Source organism: Notamacropus eugenii, chromosome 5, assembly GCF_028372415.1.
Source record: "Notamacropus eugenii isolate mMacEug1 chromosome 5, mMacEug1.pri_v2, whole genome shotgun sequence".
Lineage (NCBI taxonomy): Eukaryota > Metazoa > Chordata > Mammalia > Diprotodontia > Macropodidae > Notamacropus > Notamacropus eugenii.
Genome location: NC_092876.1, coordinates 298,344,978 through 298,361,514, shown reverse-complemented (window position 1 = coordinate 298,361,514; position 16,537 = coordinate 298,344,978). Strand labels below are relative to the sequence as shown.

Genomic DNA, 16,537 nt, shown 5'->3' with positions numbered 1-16,537 from the left:
TCTCTACATTCTTCTATCATATGTAAAATAGTAAATCACTTGTGAAATGTGATGAATCATTAAATATCACTTATTGAAAGTTTTCTTGTTCTCTACTAATAAATAATGTTCTAGATGTCCTCAATTTGCATATAGAGAACCATTAAAGATTCTTTAGAGACTAAAGTCTAGACACATAGGTCAGTAGTTAATCAATGTTCTCTCATTCCCCTTTTTCTGTATTAATAAGGTTTAAGATTTTTCCCTGTGCTTTTATTATCTTTTCCTTCCTTCTATATTGATCCAAAATTGTTTACCTCTAGCATAGAACATTTGCATTTAGTCCAATCCATCTGCTTTTTTCATCTTTGTTCTCTTTATTGCTATTTCTATATACTTTATAAGCAAGTTCAAGAGTGATTCCACTTTATTTGATGGGGCAATAAAGGTTTGTTTTAATAATTTGTACATATCATTCCATTTTTCTTTCTGTTTTCCTTCCTTAAATCCCTTGGAATGATTTTGTTTGCCTGAAGTTTTGCCAGCCTTTAGCGCCATACTTTCAGATAAAGTACATTCCCTGATTTTGATTTTCACTAATGTTTACTCCCTGCTTTCACAACCCACAAAATCTATAATTTCTGCCTGGAACTAGAGATAGGTGGATCTGTGAATGACTTTGCAAAAACAGGCTGCTGATCACTACCAAACAAAGAACTACAACTCAGAGATCATGTGTGCCTTCTCTATTTTAAAAGGTTGGTTTTTTTTAACCTAAGTATAGAAGTATAGAATTTTGAACTTATGCCTATTTACATTTTTTTAAACAATCAACCTGTCATTCTAACCTGCCAAGGTTTTTTTGTTCTAATTTTGTCATCCATCATATTCCTGCCAGCTGTGTGTCATCTACAGATTTTAGAAGCATGCCACCTATGATTTCATCCATATCATTGATGAAAAATAATGAGCATCACAAGGACTAGATCCCTGGGGTAATACACTACCATGGAAAAACACCAGGCAATACTTAAAGTGAAACTCCTTTTAGACCAGATAAGCGAAAAATCAGAAATTCATGATGATCTCTATAAACACCACATAGACAACCACTTGCTAACCCTAAAGAATACATCCCAGCCTAGTTGAATGTTTTTGATTCCTGGACCCTCAGTTGTTTAATTGATTAGTGTTTCTTGGTTAATGGTTCTGTCCTGAGTACTTCTTACTTATATTCTTATACCCACCAATACAAACTCATTTCATGATCTGTTGCTGTGACTCAAAAGCCACTCTGCCCACGAAGGGGCAGCAAACAGTCCAGGATCCTCCTACCTTGATAATCTAAAATTCAACTTGAAATGTATTTGGTGTGTTGGCTTAAATCCTTTAATAGAACAAGATTTTTATTAGATTTTAAATTTATAATTTTTATACCATATCTTTTTATCTCTTTACCCTTATTTTGAAGTGTACAACAATAAATTAAGATATAATTTCTTTGTTGTTTCCTGTAGATTGTTTTCATATACTTAGCCCAGACTTCAGCACTTGGTACAGTGAGTTTCATATAATCATTGCTTAATTAATGCTAGCTAGACTGATTGCACTCCAACAATTTCTTACTGACACTTATTCTTCTGTCCTCTAGCCTGTAACTGTGAACAATTTGTGACATCATTCTCAAATTAAAGTCTAATATAGGATATTTTGTACTTTCATTTTGTTTATTTACTTTACTCATACCACAACATGAAACACAGTATATTACCTAAAAAGTATAAGTTTTACCTCATTGTTTTGGAAAAGCATCTGTTCCCTAAAATGGTGAAATTAAATTTTAAAGTTAAAGTGGGCACTAAAATTGTGCTGCAGAGTATGATATGAAATGGAGGAGGTTCATAATTTTAGCAACAGCCTGGCTTGTGAATCCATAACCAAGACGAAGATGAAACAAAAGTCATTTATCTAAACCAAGGCAAGCTAGTTTACTATGCTTTTATATACATTGGTGCAGTCTGTTTTGTTGCATATTTTCTTGTGTCAGTACAAGTCTTTTCAGCAAGTATATATCCAGTAGTTTTTGTGGATGCACAACCCTCTTTAAGTTTATGGTTTCCATACCAGCTGTCTGTTTTATATCTGTTTAAATAGTAAAAATAATGACAGATCTTCTTTTCTCTCTACTTCCCTTTCTATGTTCAAAGTACAGACCTATCTATTCTCTTGACTTTTTTTATTCCTTTGAGGCTCAGATAAGCACATTAATCATAATGTGTCTTTTCCTAGCAGCAGCATATCCTTTTTTTAAAAAAAATGTTATTCTTTTAAACCCTGACCCTGAGGTATCAATTTTCTACCTCCATTTTCTTCTAATATTAGATACAAGTGTTATTTCCAAACAATTAGTAATCTTCTTTGTACAAATTAAAGGGGAGGATAAGAAGAGTGGGTGAAGGTACTAAATGTAACTGATACAGAAGCAGTTTCTTGGCAGCGTTGCTATGCACACATGCTGTATGTATGCCTATGTGCATTTATTTAAAGTCACTTAATATAATTTATTTTTTAAATAAACTACCTTTGATGTCAGTGGAGCAGCTTGAAAGTCTATTCTAAAGTAAACTGGGATAATTTGGTAATGACTTAGAGTTTTTGATATAGTTTGGTTTCCCTGAATGAAGAGCATTATTAAGGAATAAATTTCAGTTCTTAATTGAACAATGAATTTAATGATGTGACTATTTTGACAAAAGGAGGTTTATTGTTATTTGTGTTTTAGAGTAAAATAGTGGAGCATTATCCTATTAATAATAAGTCATGACACATTAAGATTTAGAAAGCACTTTCCTTACAGTGGGCTGGTGAGGTTGATAGTGGTAATGCAAGTATTATGCCATATTACAGATGATGAAACTAAGACTCAAAGTAGGCTTCATACCCTTGACCGGGCACTCAGACTTAAAAGTCTTACGATATCAAAACTAGTTTTGTTTATCTACAACATACTACCTCACCCATCCTTAAGGGTTAACAATACTTTAATCCACACTTCATTGCTTTTATCTTGGCATTTTGTGTGCTTTTGTACAGTATTTGTTCCCAGATTTTGCAAGTTTGGGTCTTGATTTCAGAATATTCTCCTTTTTTAATCTCACTGCAAGAGCTGGCAGTTGAATCCTGTGTGGTTTTTGTTTTGTTTGTTTTTCACTCTAAACCACTAGCCCTGCAATTTGTTTCCCAAGCTGAAACTTAGTGTAGTCATAGAATTATTCCTTGAAAATAATGTTCCCCACACTGTTTCATTTGGTAGGAATAGGAACTGCCTTAAAAAATGATACTAGTGACTTTTCTTTTTACTATTTCAAAGGACACATGTGAAATAATTATTGTAATTTATTTTTTCCAATTTGCTCAGAAGTTTCTCTGCTAAACTCTTAGCCCCCAGTCTGTGTAAGTTCAAGACCAGTATTTCCAAATCCCAGCAGTAGTTTTCAATGCAAATGTAAGTAGTCCATAGACAGAGTATACTTAGGAAAACCCTGCTGTTGGGGTTTCTAATTATGTGATTCAAAGTAAAGGCCACTTTTGGCAGTTGGTCATAATAAAAGGAAGGACAGGCATCCTGCCCTGTGCTTGTCACTGCCTCAGTTTAAAAACTCCACCCTATGAAAAACGTTCATCACTGGTGAATTAGTGTCGTACTACAGGCAGTTTCACAGAACTCACCTCCACAGTCTGGAGGCTGGAAACTGCCCACTCTTGGCTTTCCATTTTTGTTCCTACATGGGTACGTATATGCTATTATTTAAAATCCCTCGATTTTTTTTTTTAGAGAATTTAACCAAATTTTACATGATGAAAAATATAAACAAAATCTTTTATTGTGTTATCTTTGAAAAGTTACTTTTGATTTAGAATATATAACATGTTTCTGAAACTTTGATATGTGACCATTTACTGACTAGTAGAAAATGCTGATTTTGGATGGGAATGTGAACTTTTGCAAAAATTACACCTGATAGGAAAAATCAACATTAGACTGATAGTATTAGGTTTTCTCCTTTGCTCTTCTTTACATATGGTTAGTTCTTCTATAGTAACTTGTATATTTAATAACTTCCACCTATTTCACTGTAAAATTTAATACAAACCTCTCTTATACCCAATATTCAGCGGCCAGTGCAGTCGTTTGGACAGACAGGAAAAAGGTCAAAGGTATAGTAAATACTTGGGTGTGCTGGCATGTCAAGGGCCTTCCTTCATGCTTGATGATTCTTGTTTTCATAAAATAACTACATTAAACTTAGTTTTGCCATATTTTGTTTTTTGGCAGAAAGCTTATTTTGTTTTATTTGGGGTTTTTGTCTTGCCTAGTTGTCTGCTTTTGTGCGTTTGCTTTTATACTTTTGATGGCTTTTTATCCATAGCAAGAGAAAGTAGCTTCCTACCATTCTTTGGGTTTTGTTAGCTTTTTAAAAAATTAGAATTACACCCGTTGCTGCTGCTGTGTGATTTTCAAAGCTTCAACTGCTTGTTTTCCCTTTTAACAAAGGGATTAGTGGTGCTTAATTATACATTTAACTTTGTGTACATTTCATCTACTTTTATATTTGGCAGAAGCTATTGATAAAGAAATACAAAAAACCCTCTTTAGGGGGTTTTGGATATGCCCTAGTTTTGTGAAATACAGTGTTAATTATAAATACTTCTCTTTAGTCAAGTTCAAAGTTAAAGCTAGTTCGGAGCCTTGCAGTGTGTGAAGAATCTCCACCACCTCCCACAGCGGAGATATCACAGGATGATAACCAGGTAAAATTATTATAATTTGAAGACATGGTAGAAATCATGTATTCCCTGGAGAATGCTTTTTGAAAAGCTAAGGACAGTTTTTTGTCTTATCTTGTTTTTAACTGAGAGGCCAAATTGATATTTTTACCATGGAATGTTGGTGAAATTTGAAAAAAATTTGTGTTGTCTTGAAGGTCAAAGTGTTTCAGGAAAAATTCGTATGAGGCATAATTGTGATTTTAAGTATTGTAAACTGCTATGAAAATACTTTTAAAACATTAAATAGACATTTCAGCTATATAGCTTTAGTTAACAATCATTCTTAATTTTTTGTTGTTTTTGCTTTGGCCTTTTAAAAGTCGTTTAGTGTCTATAGGCACCAAAAATTTACTCTCCTTCCTTTTCTTTAAAAAAAAAAAAAAAGTCCCACCACTTTTCCAGAAAGTGTATGAAGACTGATCAAAAGAGCTCAGATTCCTTTGCCGTTTGTCTACCCTAAATCATTTAATCACCCACCACTAATACTTCTTCTCTCTCCCCACACCCACTTCCACTGAGTGGGCAAATTGCATTTTTCAAGGCAATTTTTATAATAATGTGGGTTTGACTTTTTGTTATTTTTTTCCAATTGTGCTATACAAAGTTCTTTACCTTTTTCTTCCTGTAAAATAAAATACAGAACTCATGAAAATTAAACAATCCATTCTTTAAGTATTTTATTCTATTTTCCAAATCTCCTGACAGGTTCACTGTCAATTTCAAATGACTTTGATTTCTTCATGAAAGTATGTTGATTCATTCTCTTTTTCAGTAAACCACATATCCATCTACTCGTGAGTAAAAAACTACTTAGCTAAAAACCTATTGTTGGTCTGAGGCTAAATTAGATATGTTGGTGATTTGAGCTAAAATTTCTGACAACTTTCCTTAGCTATCCTGAATAGTAATTGAATTCTTTCTTTTCCAAATGAAGTCATAATTGCAACTGCGAAATTGTAAGTTCCCTAGATCAAACGTGTCAAAATCGCAGCTGCATGGAGATATGACTCCCCATGCTGCCCAAACCACATTAAAATGTAATTGGGAGATGTTAAACAAAACAAATAAAGATACAGTACAACAAAGATTTATGTTTAGTTGTGGTTTTCTAAGTCAACAAACAGCCCATTTCTATTTGAGTTTGGCTTAACTGCTCTAGATATTTTCGTATGGTTATGGAATATGCTTGTTATAATGATGTAAAATTTTAAAATGAAAAGGAGAGGTTATTTTATCTAAAATCAAATATTGTCATTTTACCAGTGAAAATTCTTGAATGAGACATAGAATTTCCTTTCCTAGACCTTTTAAACTAATTGCAGCTATAGAGTAAAATGCACAAGTCTCATAATGTAGCTTTACATTTTAATCCTTCTTTAAAATATGAGTTGCTGAGGTTATAATGCTGAATAAGCCAAAGACATGATATAGGTTTATCTAAGGTAGGGCCATCCAGCACAAAGATATTGATCATAATTCCAAAATTTTAGTTTTCCTGGGATTTGCAGATCAGTTTGAATTCTTTACCTTAAGACTTCCCAACAAACCAATGGAAATTTATTAGTCAGTTTCAAACTCTACCTGGCTAATCACCACTTAAGGTTATTTTGTTCCTCTTATACTTTCTCTTCCCCATGGAAACCATAGCTGGCAACTGTAGTACCACCACCCCCAAACAGGTGAGGATATATTTTGTGAATTGCCTAAGATTTTTTTTTCTCTTCTTTCCTATAATTTCCTTTTTACTCCTTGGTTGGTACCTCCTCCTGGGAAAGAGAAATTGAATTACTTTTTTTCTATTAGTAGATCTAATTTTTTTAAAGTTTCAGGCAGGGTGGAATTAAGATTATCACACAAAATGAAATTTAGGAACTTTCTCTTTATTTTGATTACTCTCTGTAGTAGCACTTATAGCTAAGGATTAGCTTGAAAACTATTAATTGTTCTTAGACTTTATTCCATACTTGCATTAATTTTGTATCTGGCTGTTACTCAGTAATAAGAGTTTTCCAGATACTGCCTGTGCTAAATCAGTCACAATCTGTAGAGATCTCGCTCCTAAATTAGAAGCCTATAATCTAGGTCCAGTGTTGAATTGTACAGGACTAAAAGAACCAAAGAACCTTAACATCCAGTGAAGGAGAGAAGATAACCAAGAAGTAAAATATATGTGAACACAAATATAAGCATAAAAATGGGTGAAAAACCACATTGGGCTCAGTCTTTGCACAATAAATAAGGATTTGATACCTTCTTAAAATGACTGGCAGGAAGATACAGGCAAGGTTTCATAAAGGGCAGGAGGAAGTGAACATTTAATTTAGAAAGAAGGGGAAAAGACATTTGTATTCTTTGGCTGAGCAATGGAGGTCACCCTCTAAACCTTTATAAGAACTGTTTTTAAAGGAGCCCTTTATTTTCTTAGTCTTTGGTTTTGTTGCTGTAGGCAGCTCCCAGCAAGGACTCTCTCTCTACCAGTGCAGATCTGAAATTATTCTGCAATTTATGGTCTTAAAGTGTTGCCCAAAGCTAAAGTACCAAACATGTGACTTGCAGCATGTGGTGGCTTATAGTTTTCCCTACCGTGGCCTGAATCAGATTAAAATTTAATTGGAAAATATGTAACAAATTTTAAAAAAATAAAACATAGATAAGGTTAATATGTGGTTTTCTCAGTATGCATATGTAGAGATCCTTATATAGAGATTAGTGGCCCCTCTGATTTTGACACTCATTCTCCCACGCAAAAATATTGACACCACTGACCTACAGCACTGAGAGTTTATGTTTTGTTTGGGATCAATACAACTGGTAATGTGTGAGAAGTAGGACTTGAACCTGGATCTTACTGACTCTCAGTCAAGGCTCTCAGACTGCTAGGCCAAACTGCCTTTTATCTAGTGGACAGCCAATTTAGGTAGTTTCCTATATGGAACACTGGCTACAGAATTTGATTTTGTTTTTTAAGAATTCCACTTCTTTGTTCCTCCTTACCTTCCTTTTTTCCTTAGTTACTTGATCTATAGAATTTAACTCTGTTCCCTGGAGTTAAACAATTAGATGAAACATAGTTTTCTTTGTAACTGATTATCATCGTTGGTTGAAGATTGATGCAGATAAAGCCAATGTTCCATGATGACACATCCCTCTAGCACTAGATATCTATACTGCAGGTGTGTGTAATTGGTCAAAAAGGATACAGCTTTTTGGCTAATCACAGATCCATTATTCCTCTGAGACAAACAACTAATAGGTAGCTAGTAGATAGAACACTGGACCAAGAATTAGAAATGCCTAAGTTCAAATTCAGCCTCACACATTTACTAGCTTCATGAACCTGTGCAAATCACTTAACTTCTATCTGCCTCAGTTGCCTCCTCTATCAAATGGGGATGATAATTATACCCCGAGTTCTTGTGAAGTTAAAATAAGATCATATTTGTGAAGCGCTTTGCAAACCTTAAAACGCTATATAAATACTAGCTCTTATTTTGTCATTATTATTATTAAACTACCCAGTCACTCTTGTCAGTCTTAGAGATGCCATCTTTGAAACGTTACTATTATAATAAGATGTGAACTTTCAGATAAGCAAAGTGTGTTTACATTCATTCATTTATATTTTTTCAGAATAAAATTTGGTGATATTCATTAGAGTTGATAGATTTATATTTGCTTCTTTTGGCACATTTTTGGAGTATTTTCTAGCAATATTTTAAAAGTTAAATTACTTTAAAAGGAGTATTATTTTGTCACAGTCAAGTCAGTAGTAGATGGACTTTACCCCTAAATAAAAACGTTGCCCAAGAAAGAACATTATTATCCAGTGTCAGTTGTTTTTGTGTTATCATGAAAGTATGACAAAATGCAGTTTATCACTTAAAGCAGTGAATAGTAAAAGTAAGTAAAGCTTTCTTGGAAGTGAGAATAATCAGTCCCTACTATATAAGATAATGACATCTGTGTATCTCCATGAGGACGAAATGTGTACGTAGTGGTTGAAAATTCGTTATCTTATAACCATCTAAGTTACATCCTCCTATCAGTTCTACCTCCACACTTCTTCACTCACACAACTTTAGTTTCCTTCAGGCCCACATCACATGGGCTACAGTAAGAGCCTCCTAATTGGTCTAATAGTTTTCAGTCTCTTACTTCTTCAGTACATCTTTCATACAGCTATGGAAATAATCTTCCTATGTCCCAGGTCTGGCCATATCATTCCTCCACTCAAAAATTTTTAGTAATTGCTTATTGTCTCTAGTATAAAATACATTTCCTCAATGTTGCATTAAAAGCCCTCCACAATTTGGGTGCAGCCTCCCTTTCTGGACTTATTTCTTATACCTTGATCCTCTGACATTCAACAAACCCACAAAATTCTTGCCCTAACTGAGCCTTCCTTCTCCTGTTGTTTTGTAGTGGTCTCTACAAACCTGGAGTATATCTCCATTATTTCCATTTTTGATACTCCTTACTTTTTTTCAGCTCATATATCACTTTATACATGAAACCAGATTATTAGCTCTCTCCCACCAAATTATATTGTACTTATTTACCTACGTATATGCTATCCACTTATAGAACACAAGCCCCTTGAGAATAAGAATGCATTTTCTTTCTTCTTTTTCTTCTTTTCCCTCATCCTTCCATTTCTTTCCTTCTTTCCTTTGTGTTTTCTTTTCCTTTCTTCCTCTTTTTGTCTTTGTATCCCCAGTACAGTAAGCAATGAATAAATATTAAGTTGTTAAATTTTCTCAGGTTCCTAATCTGAGCTTTGTCCAAGAAAGAGAAAATTCGGAAATAAAAATCATTCATCTAGTAAAGCCATCTGGAGACCTCCTAGAGCAGTATTTCACTTTATTCAGTCAGAGCTTTTTACCAAAAGGTTTAGAAGTTTTTCAGATAATGAAAATAGTTGGCACAATCTGTTTTAAACATGTTAACTTAAATGAAAATTTAAATTTTAAAAAAACCTCTCAGGTATTTGAGTACATATGTGATTGTAGCACATTTATTGCTATTCAGCAGTCACAATTTTCTTACTTATGCTCTATCAAACTTGAAACATATGGTGAAACAAATGAAGCTGTTTGAATGACTCTGAAGACAGTGGTTGTGTTTCAGACTTCTTCCAGAAGTCCTTTTAGTAGTGCTGAAAGTCCTTCATTCTTGGAGAGCAGCCCACTTTTACCTCTGTGTCCTCATCTTCTTTATTCTGGAACAACTTAAAGAAAACCATAAGTGAACCTGTAGATGGCATGTAAAAAAGCTCATTAAGTAATCCTAGTGAAATGACCTTCTATGAAAGATACTCTGCTAAATACTTTCCTAATTCACTTGTCATGGAAAACTGATTTTTTTAAAAGATTGCATAACTAAAGATCTGAAAAGTTCAAATGCATTTAAGAGATTTATAGTTTGTGACATGGGAGAAAAAAGTAACTTTACTATATACTAGAATGTCAATTCTATATTTTTTTAATGAAGTAATTTCAGACTTCTAGTTGATGTGCACTTAGAATTCCAGTTATAATCATTCTTAAAACTGCTGAAGTATTAAGATTAAGCTTCTAAATTATACTTCACATTTTCTTAGGATACAAAAATATAGAAGAAATACTTGGTAGAAAAGTCTAAAGGACGTACATGAGATTGTCATCATGTAAAAACTTTTTTTTCCTTTTGCTGGATTTGGTGGGATTGTACTTATGAAATGGGCTTATTGGTGAATAAGTAGATAGGTAAGAATCATGAAAATTTTACTTTTTGTAAAATGACTAACTTGAAAATCAACTCTAGACCTAATTTAAGAGATATTCCTCAAAAAAAAAATAAGGGGAAAGTATCAAATGATTAAATCATCTAAAAGTGACAGTATCTTCAAGGGAAAAGAAACAAAATATTGTTTATTTTGGTGAAAATTATCAGTACATAGAATTTATTATACCACTTTAGACAGATTTGTGGGAAAATTGTAGATGTGGCAGAATAGGATAATGAAAGCAAGAAGCAGAGAATTGTTGATATGAAGATCCAATATGAGAATTGATTTTGTAAAGTTGGATTTTTTTTTAAGTCCCGTTTAATATGTGGACTGCTTATTCTGAGTTAAGAGCACAAAATCCCTTTTCCTCTTTAGTATTGATTTCTTGGAGCAAACAAAACAAAGCAGGTTGGGCATGTTTTCTGGAAATCTGATCAATATAAACAGCCAAAGTTAATTCAGATTTAAAAAAAAAAAGACTTTTCTTCAGGAATGGTAATCTGAATAATTGCTTCCATTCTCTTCATCATTTTTCCTGACTGAATGAAATCATTTCCTCTTCAACTTTCCAGAATGTGGGGCTATATGATTTAGAGATAGAAAAAGCTTCAGAAGTCATCTGAAAATAAGACCTTATTTTATAAGTCTAGATACTTGGATCCAAAGAAGTTAAATGACTTGTTCAGGTAGTAAATAGGAAAGCCAGATTTCAAACCCTTGTCCTATGTATCCAAATGCCCATGATATGTAAATTAATTTTGTATGCTTTTATTTTTTAATTAACTAGGGATAGACACTAGACTTCATTAGATTTCATTAATATAGGGAGTTCCTGGTGAGAAGCTACTTCTAGTTAAATACATACAATAAAATTGCTTTTAAAACAGTTTTTAAAGTAATAACAAATGTATACTTGACTGCTTAATTACTCAGTAAACTAACATTTACTAAGCACTTCTATGTGCCAAGCACTATACTATGTGCTGGGGATGCAAAGTGAAAAACATGGTTTCTCTCTTCAAAGAGCCCATGTCCTAATGGAAGAAAAAATAAGCATTATACAAGTATCTATGGACATGCAACATATATAGAGAGAAGAAATTAAACCTGATATAAGAGGGAAAGGCCCTTGGGGGCCATGATGGGGTGGAGTGGAGGAAGAGAATGGAAAGTCCTCTTGCAAAGCGGAATTTGAGTTGTGTCTTGAAGGAAACCAAAGAAGCCCATAGGCAGATGTAAGGAGAAAGAGCATCCCAGGCCAGAGGATAGTCATTGTGAAGGCACTGAGTCAGAAAATCCAGTATCATATTTGAGAAAAAGCAAGAAGGCTGTTGTTCCTGAATGATAGAGTACATGGGGTAAAGTATAAGAAGTCTAAAGAGGCAATATTGCAAAGAGCTTCAAAATACAAATAGGATTTTGTATGTATTTGATAACTGGAGACAAGAGGAAAAAACTGGAATTTATTGAGATGGGTTGACATGATCAGGATTTCACTTCAGAAAGATCATTTTGTCAAGCAGAGTGGTAAATAGATCAGAGTGACGAGAGACTGCAGGAGGGGAGACCAACCAGAAGGCTCTATGCAGTGGTCCAGGCAGGAGATGTAAGGGCCTGCACCAAGCTTGCTGCTATGTAAGAAGGAGAAATATTTGAGAGATACTATGAGGGTAAAAACTGAATGGCTTGGCAACAACAGGTAGGACATAAAGTCTGAGAGGGAGAGAGGTTAAGAATGACACAAGGTTGCAAGCCTGGGTGATTAGAAAAAAGGTGGTGCCTGCAGCCAGTAGTAGAGAAGTAAACTTTGATGTATTCGTTTCTCAAAATAATTCATTTCTCTCCACTGTTATGACCACCGCTCTAATTCAGCCCCTTGCATCTTGCAATAATCCATACCTGGAATGTAATGTCTGTTCTCGTTGGTCTCGTAGAGCCCTTAGTTGATTGAAAGCTCAGCTCAGGTGACACTACCAAAAAAAGGACCTTCCCTTATCTCTTTCCCTCCAAGCTGCTAGTGGCTCCACTACCAAAATTATCTCTTAATTAGATTTATTTTGTATATATATGTTTAGGCTTATTTTGTATATAATTGTATGTGCCTGTGTTATACATAATACACACACATACACACACCCCTTATAGAATGTAAGCTCCATAAGAGCAGAGTCATTTCTTGTTTGGTATTGTGTCTATAGTACTTAGTAGACATTCAAAAGATGCTTGATTGATTAGGTGAAAATTGAAAACCAAAAACTGAAAACAAACTAAGTGGGATGAAAAAGAAAAACAATGTTGTGGAGCCTTTCCAGACTCTAGTCATGTTTCTTCTCTTTGCAAATTGAAATAAGTGATATGGAAATTCCTCATAGCTTATTACTTATACCAGATAATTCATCATTTATATTTGGCTTTGGATAAGATTTTGTCCGTTGGTCATCTTGGGGTATTAATATGACTTGATTGTTGTTATTTTAAATCATTATTTATTTTTGGTCCAGAACTCTCATTTTATTGTAGAAAATTCTTAGTGAGGAAATTTATTCTGCCAATATTAGATTGGCAACTGTTCTGTAACTTAGAGTGTGAGAGCATGGCCTGGGGCACTAAGAGATTAAGTGATCAGGCATCTAGTATATCCCTGATGTGGTACTTGAATCCAAGTTTTCTTACTGCAAAATCAGCCCTTTATTTACTATGCTGTGTAACCTTGTTATCAATGGTATTTTTTATTCTTTTTTTGTACATGCCCTACTGATACTAGACAGAATTGAAGCTCTTTGCTAGCATACTCTAAGGGGTTAAAATTGTCTAAATCGTTAATTTGACAAATATATGGTATATAATTTGTCATAAACTAAGTTTTACAATACAAACTAAAATATTTTACAGTATTAACTTTGATATCTCTCATGCATACTTATATATCTGATAATGTTGTGTGTTTATATGTTGACTTTTGGGAAGGGGAATATATTTCCTTTTCCTCAGAAGAAGAAGACCTTTTTCTAAAAAATCCAGACTAGTTTGGACTACTCAAAAATTAAAATAGAAATTATGTAGTAGCTAAGCTTGTTAGTTTTTAACAAATAACTTATCTCATCTTTCAGCAGGAGAAAATCCAGATCCAGTTAACACAATCATTTGAAAAAGATGAGAAACCCTCCAAAGATGAAGCTGAAAAAGGCGATAAGTTGCCCAGAAAAATGTTATCAAGAGGTTTGCAATTTAGTTGTTTTTTTTTGTTGTTGTTTCTGAGTTGCATTTTATTTATGCCAGGTCAAAGCCCATGTGAGTTGTATAAGTAATAAAATCATTATAGCAGATAATTGAACTGTACTCAAATCCAGCAGAACTTTTTTCAAAGAAAACAGCAATAACACTAAGAGGCACAGCCAGTGTGATAATGGTAGCAGGTCGTGTTTCCTGGTCTTTGGTGTCTTCGTATTGAACTATTTAAATCGACATTTTGTGCATTCTTCCTCAGAATATTACTATACAAATCTTTAATATCAGAAGCACAAATTCAAGAGAAACAAATGTGTAAAAGATTGTAAGGAGCCTGAATTAGTAAAACTTTCCCTTCTGAAAAATATGACCCAAAATATTACGTTCTTGAGTGTGATGTGTTAAAATCCTTACAAGAAACTTGAAATAAATTTTAACATTTAACTTAAAAATTTGGGCCTAAGTCTTTCACTGATTAATCACCAAACTAGTAGGAAGCATTATATAAAGAAAATGTTCATCCAAGAAGATAAATTCACAAATCAGTTTATAAAATATTTACAAAGAAATCTTCTAATGCTCTGGAAATGTTGTAGAGATATGATCCCCTAAAAGTATAAAATAAAATTTCCAGGACTACATTTTATTTGAAAAAGGTGAAGGTACGTTTTTTGATAAATTCATTAAAATTTTCTAAGATCTATGATTCTAAAAAAAATTATGCACTTGCAGAGAAGATAGAATATTAGTTAATGTTTACCAAAAATCAAATGATAGTTTGGTTTGTAAACAAATTATTTTTAAATGGACCCTGGAAGAAATTAGTGTAAAAGAAACATGAAGTAACCACATTAATCCAAAAAGTGTATCTTAATACAAAATAATTATCTTTATTGACATTTTTAATTAAGCAAGAAGTATTGTCCACTTCAACTATGTAGAACCACTTAGGATTTTAATTACTTTTAATCTGTTCCTGCTATTACTTTGTCATGATTTTTATGTACTTTTTACTTTTTCACTTGCAAGAAATGTACAATAGTCTTTTAACTGTCACTATCACCCTTTGATATTTTGGAGCCCTCATATTATGCTAGTCGCTATTAAATTGCAAAAAAGCCATTAAGAGTTTTCTACTGATTTTGGTTCAAGATTAAGTTTTGAAGGATTTAACACTACAGTGTTAAGTGTGCCTTCCATGTGATTTTTAAAAAATGTGTGTGTGTGTATATATATACATACATATACACACGTTGTTACTGTCAACCCAGTCAGCATTTGGAAGCCTGAGCATGTTGAAAAGAAACAAGTAAGCACGAGTACTTTAAAACAGTTTGGCCAGTGAGTTATGATATACATACCCTGGATGAAATGTGTGTTTTATTTTTTTTTTTCGCATAGACGGAACCTAGAATTATTTTTCTCTCCCCACAATTAAAATTCGTGTTCTTAAACTACACAAAAATTCTATGTCTATAGTAACACCAATGAAACTGAACTAAGCATTTTCTTTTCTAATGGAAATCTTTAAGTCTAAATTATTTGGAATTTTTCTTTTAAGGAAGACATGTTGAGCATGAGGAGAGTGGTAAGTACATATTAGGATTTTTCACAAACTCAGAAAATATGTTAAATGGTTACTTGTTAGATTAGATTGTGTAACTTATATAAATTGATATTGGCAGAAATTATATGAAAGAATTGTGTTGGTCTAAATTAGTTTTAGTGTTCCCCTTTCCTAGTTTATCAGTTTTTCTATGTGAGGAACATCATTTTTATCCAGTAAAATTAAGATGAACATCATATATATAAGGACAAAAAGATAATTCAAGCAACTTTATACTGGGTTTTTGTGTTGTTGTTTTTTAGATTCCAGTCAAGAATACACAGATTCAACTGGCATAGATCTACATGAATTTTTAGTAAATACATTAAAAAACAATCCCAGGTAAAAATGAATACAAAGGTTTCAATGACATCACTTCCAGTGTGCCGTAATCTTGCTTTTCTGTCTTGACTATTGAGTGTTATAAGTACAGCTAGAGACTTAAATGAGGGTTGAACAGTTGTTTCTGATAACTGAGATAATGTTCAGTATGGATATTATGTAAATGTATTTTGATAATGTTTTTCACCATGATACTTAACCCTTAGTTTCATTGTTGAAGATACATTTGATTGATTATGAAAGATACAATTTTGCTTTACCGTAACATACTCTGCTGCATCAAATGTTATAAAATGTAAAATATTTCTTAAAATTGACTTTTATGTTTTAAACATAATGCTTTTGTGATTTTCTTTCTGAGGTTTTTTGTTATAAGGGCTGTTTAGGTAAATGTTTTCATCAAATTGAGAATATTTCTGCCATTTTTAGTTGTTTGGTGTTTAAATTCCTAGATGTTTAGAATATATTACAGCAAAATTACATTTTGACATCTATACCAGAATATCATCAATTCCTTGTCTTGAGAATTAACTTTTGAGTAGACTTGTTTTGAAATTATAATTCATATTTATCATTTATACTAATTTATACTTCTTTTCTATAGAGGATTGTTATTGTTTATTTTTGCTTGACTTTATAGCCCAAAGTCCAATAGGGAAGGCCTTTCAAACAAATAATTTTTGTCATCACATGGAAGCTAGGAGTAAGAAAAATGACAAATTTGTAGAGTGAGATAATAGACAGTTCTATATAACTTGGTGTTTTGCATCTATCTAAGGGGTGAT

At 33.0% G+C, this 16,537-nt stretch overlaps 1 protein-coding gene across 13 annotated transcripts in view; it reads left to right on the top strand.

Moving 5' to 3' along the window:
* Positions 1–16,537, top strand: part of R3HDM1 (R3H domain containing 1) — a 92,601-nt gene that overhangs the window by 11,658 nt on the left and 64,406 nt on the right. For 4 of the 13 annotated variants that reach the window (XM_072613223.1, XM_072613218.1, XM_072613216.1 and 1 more), the window contains exons 3-6: positions 4,156–4,197; positions 4,699–4,791; positions 13,687–13,795; positions 15,674–15,752. In XM_072613223.1, the coding sequence (XP_072469324.1) occupies positions 4,156–4,197; positions 4,699–4,791; positions 13,687–13,795; positions 15,674–15,752 (323 nt within the window). The remainder of the gene's footprint in view (positions 1–4,155; positions 4,198–4,698; positions 4,792–13,686; positions 13,796–15,673; positions 15,753–16,537) is intronic. The other 9 variants (XM_072613219.1, XM_072613217.1, XM_072613213.1 and 6 more) reach the window with 5 other exon arrangements.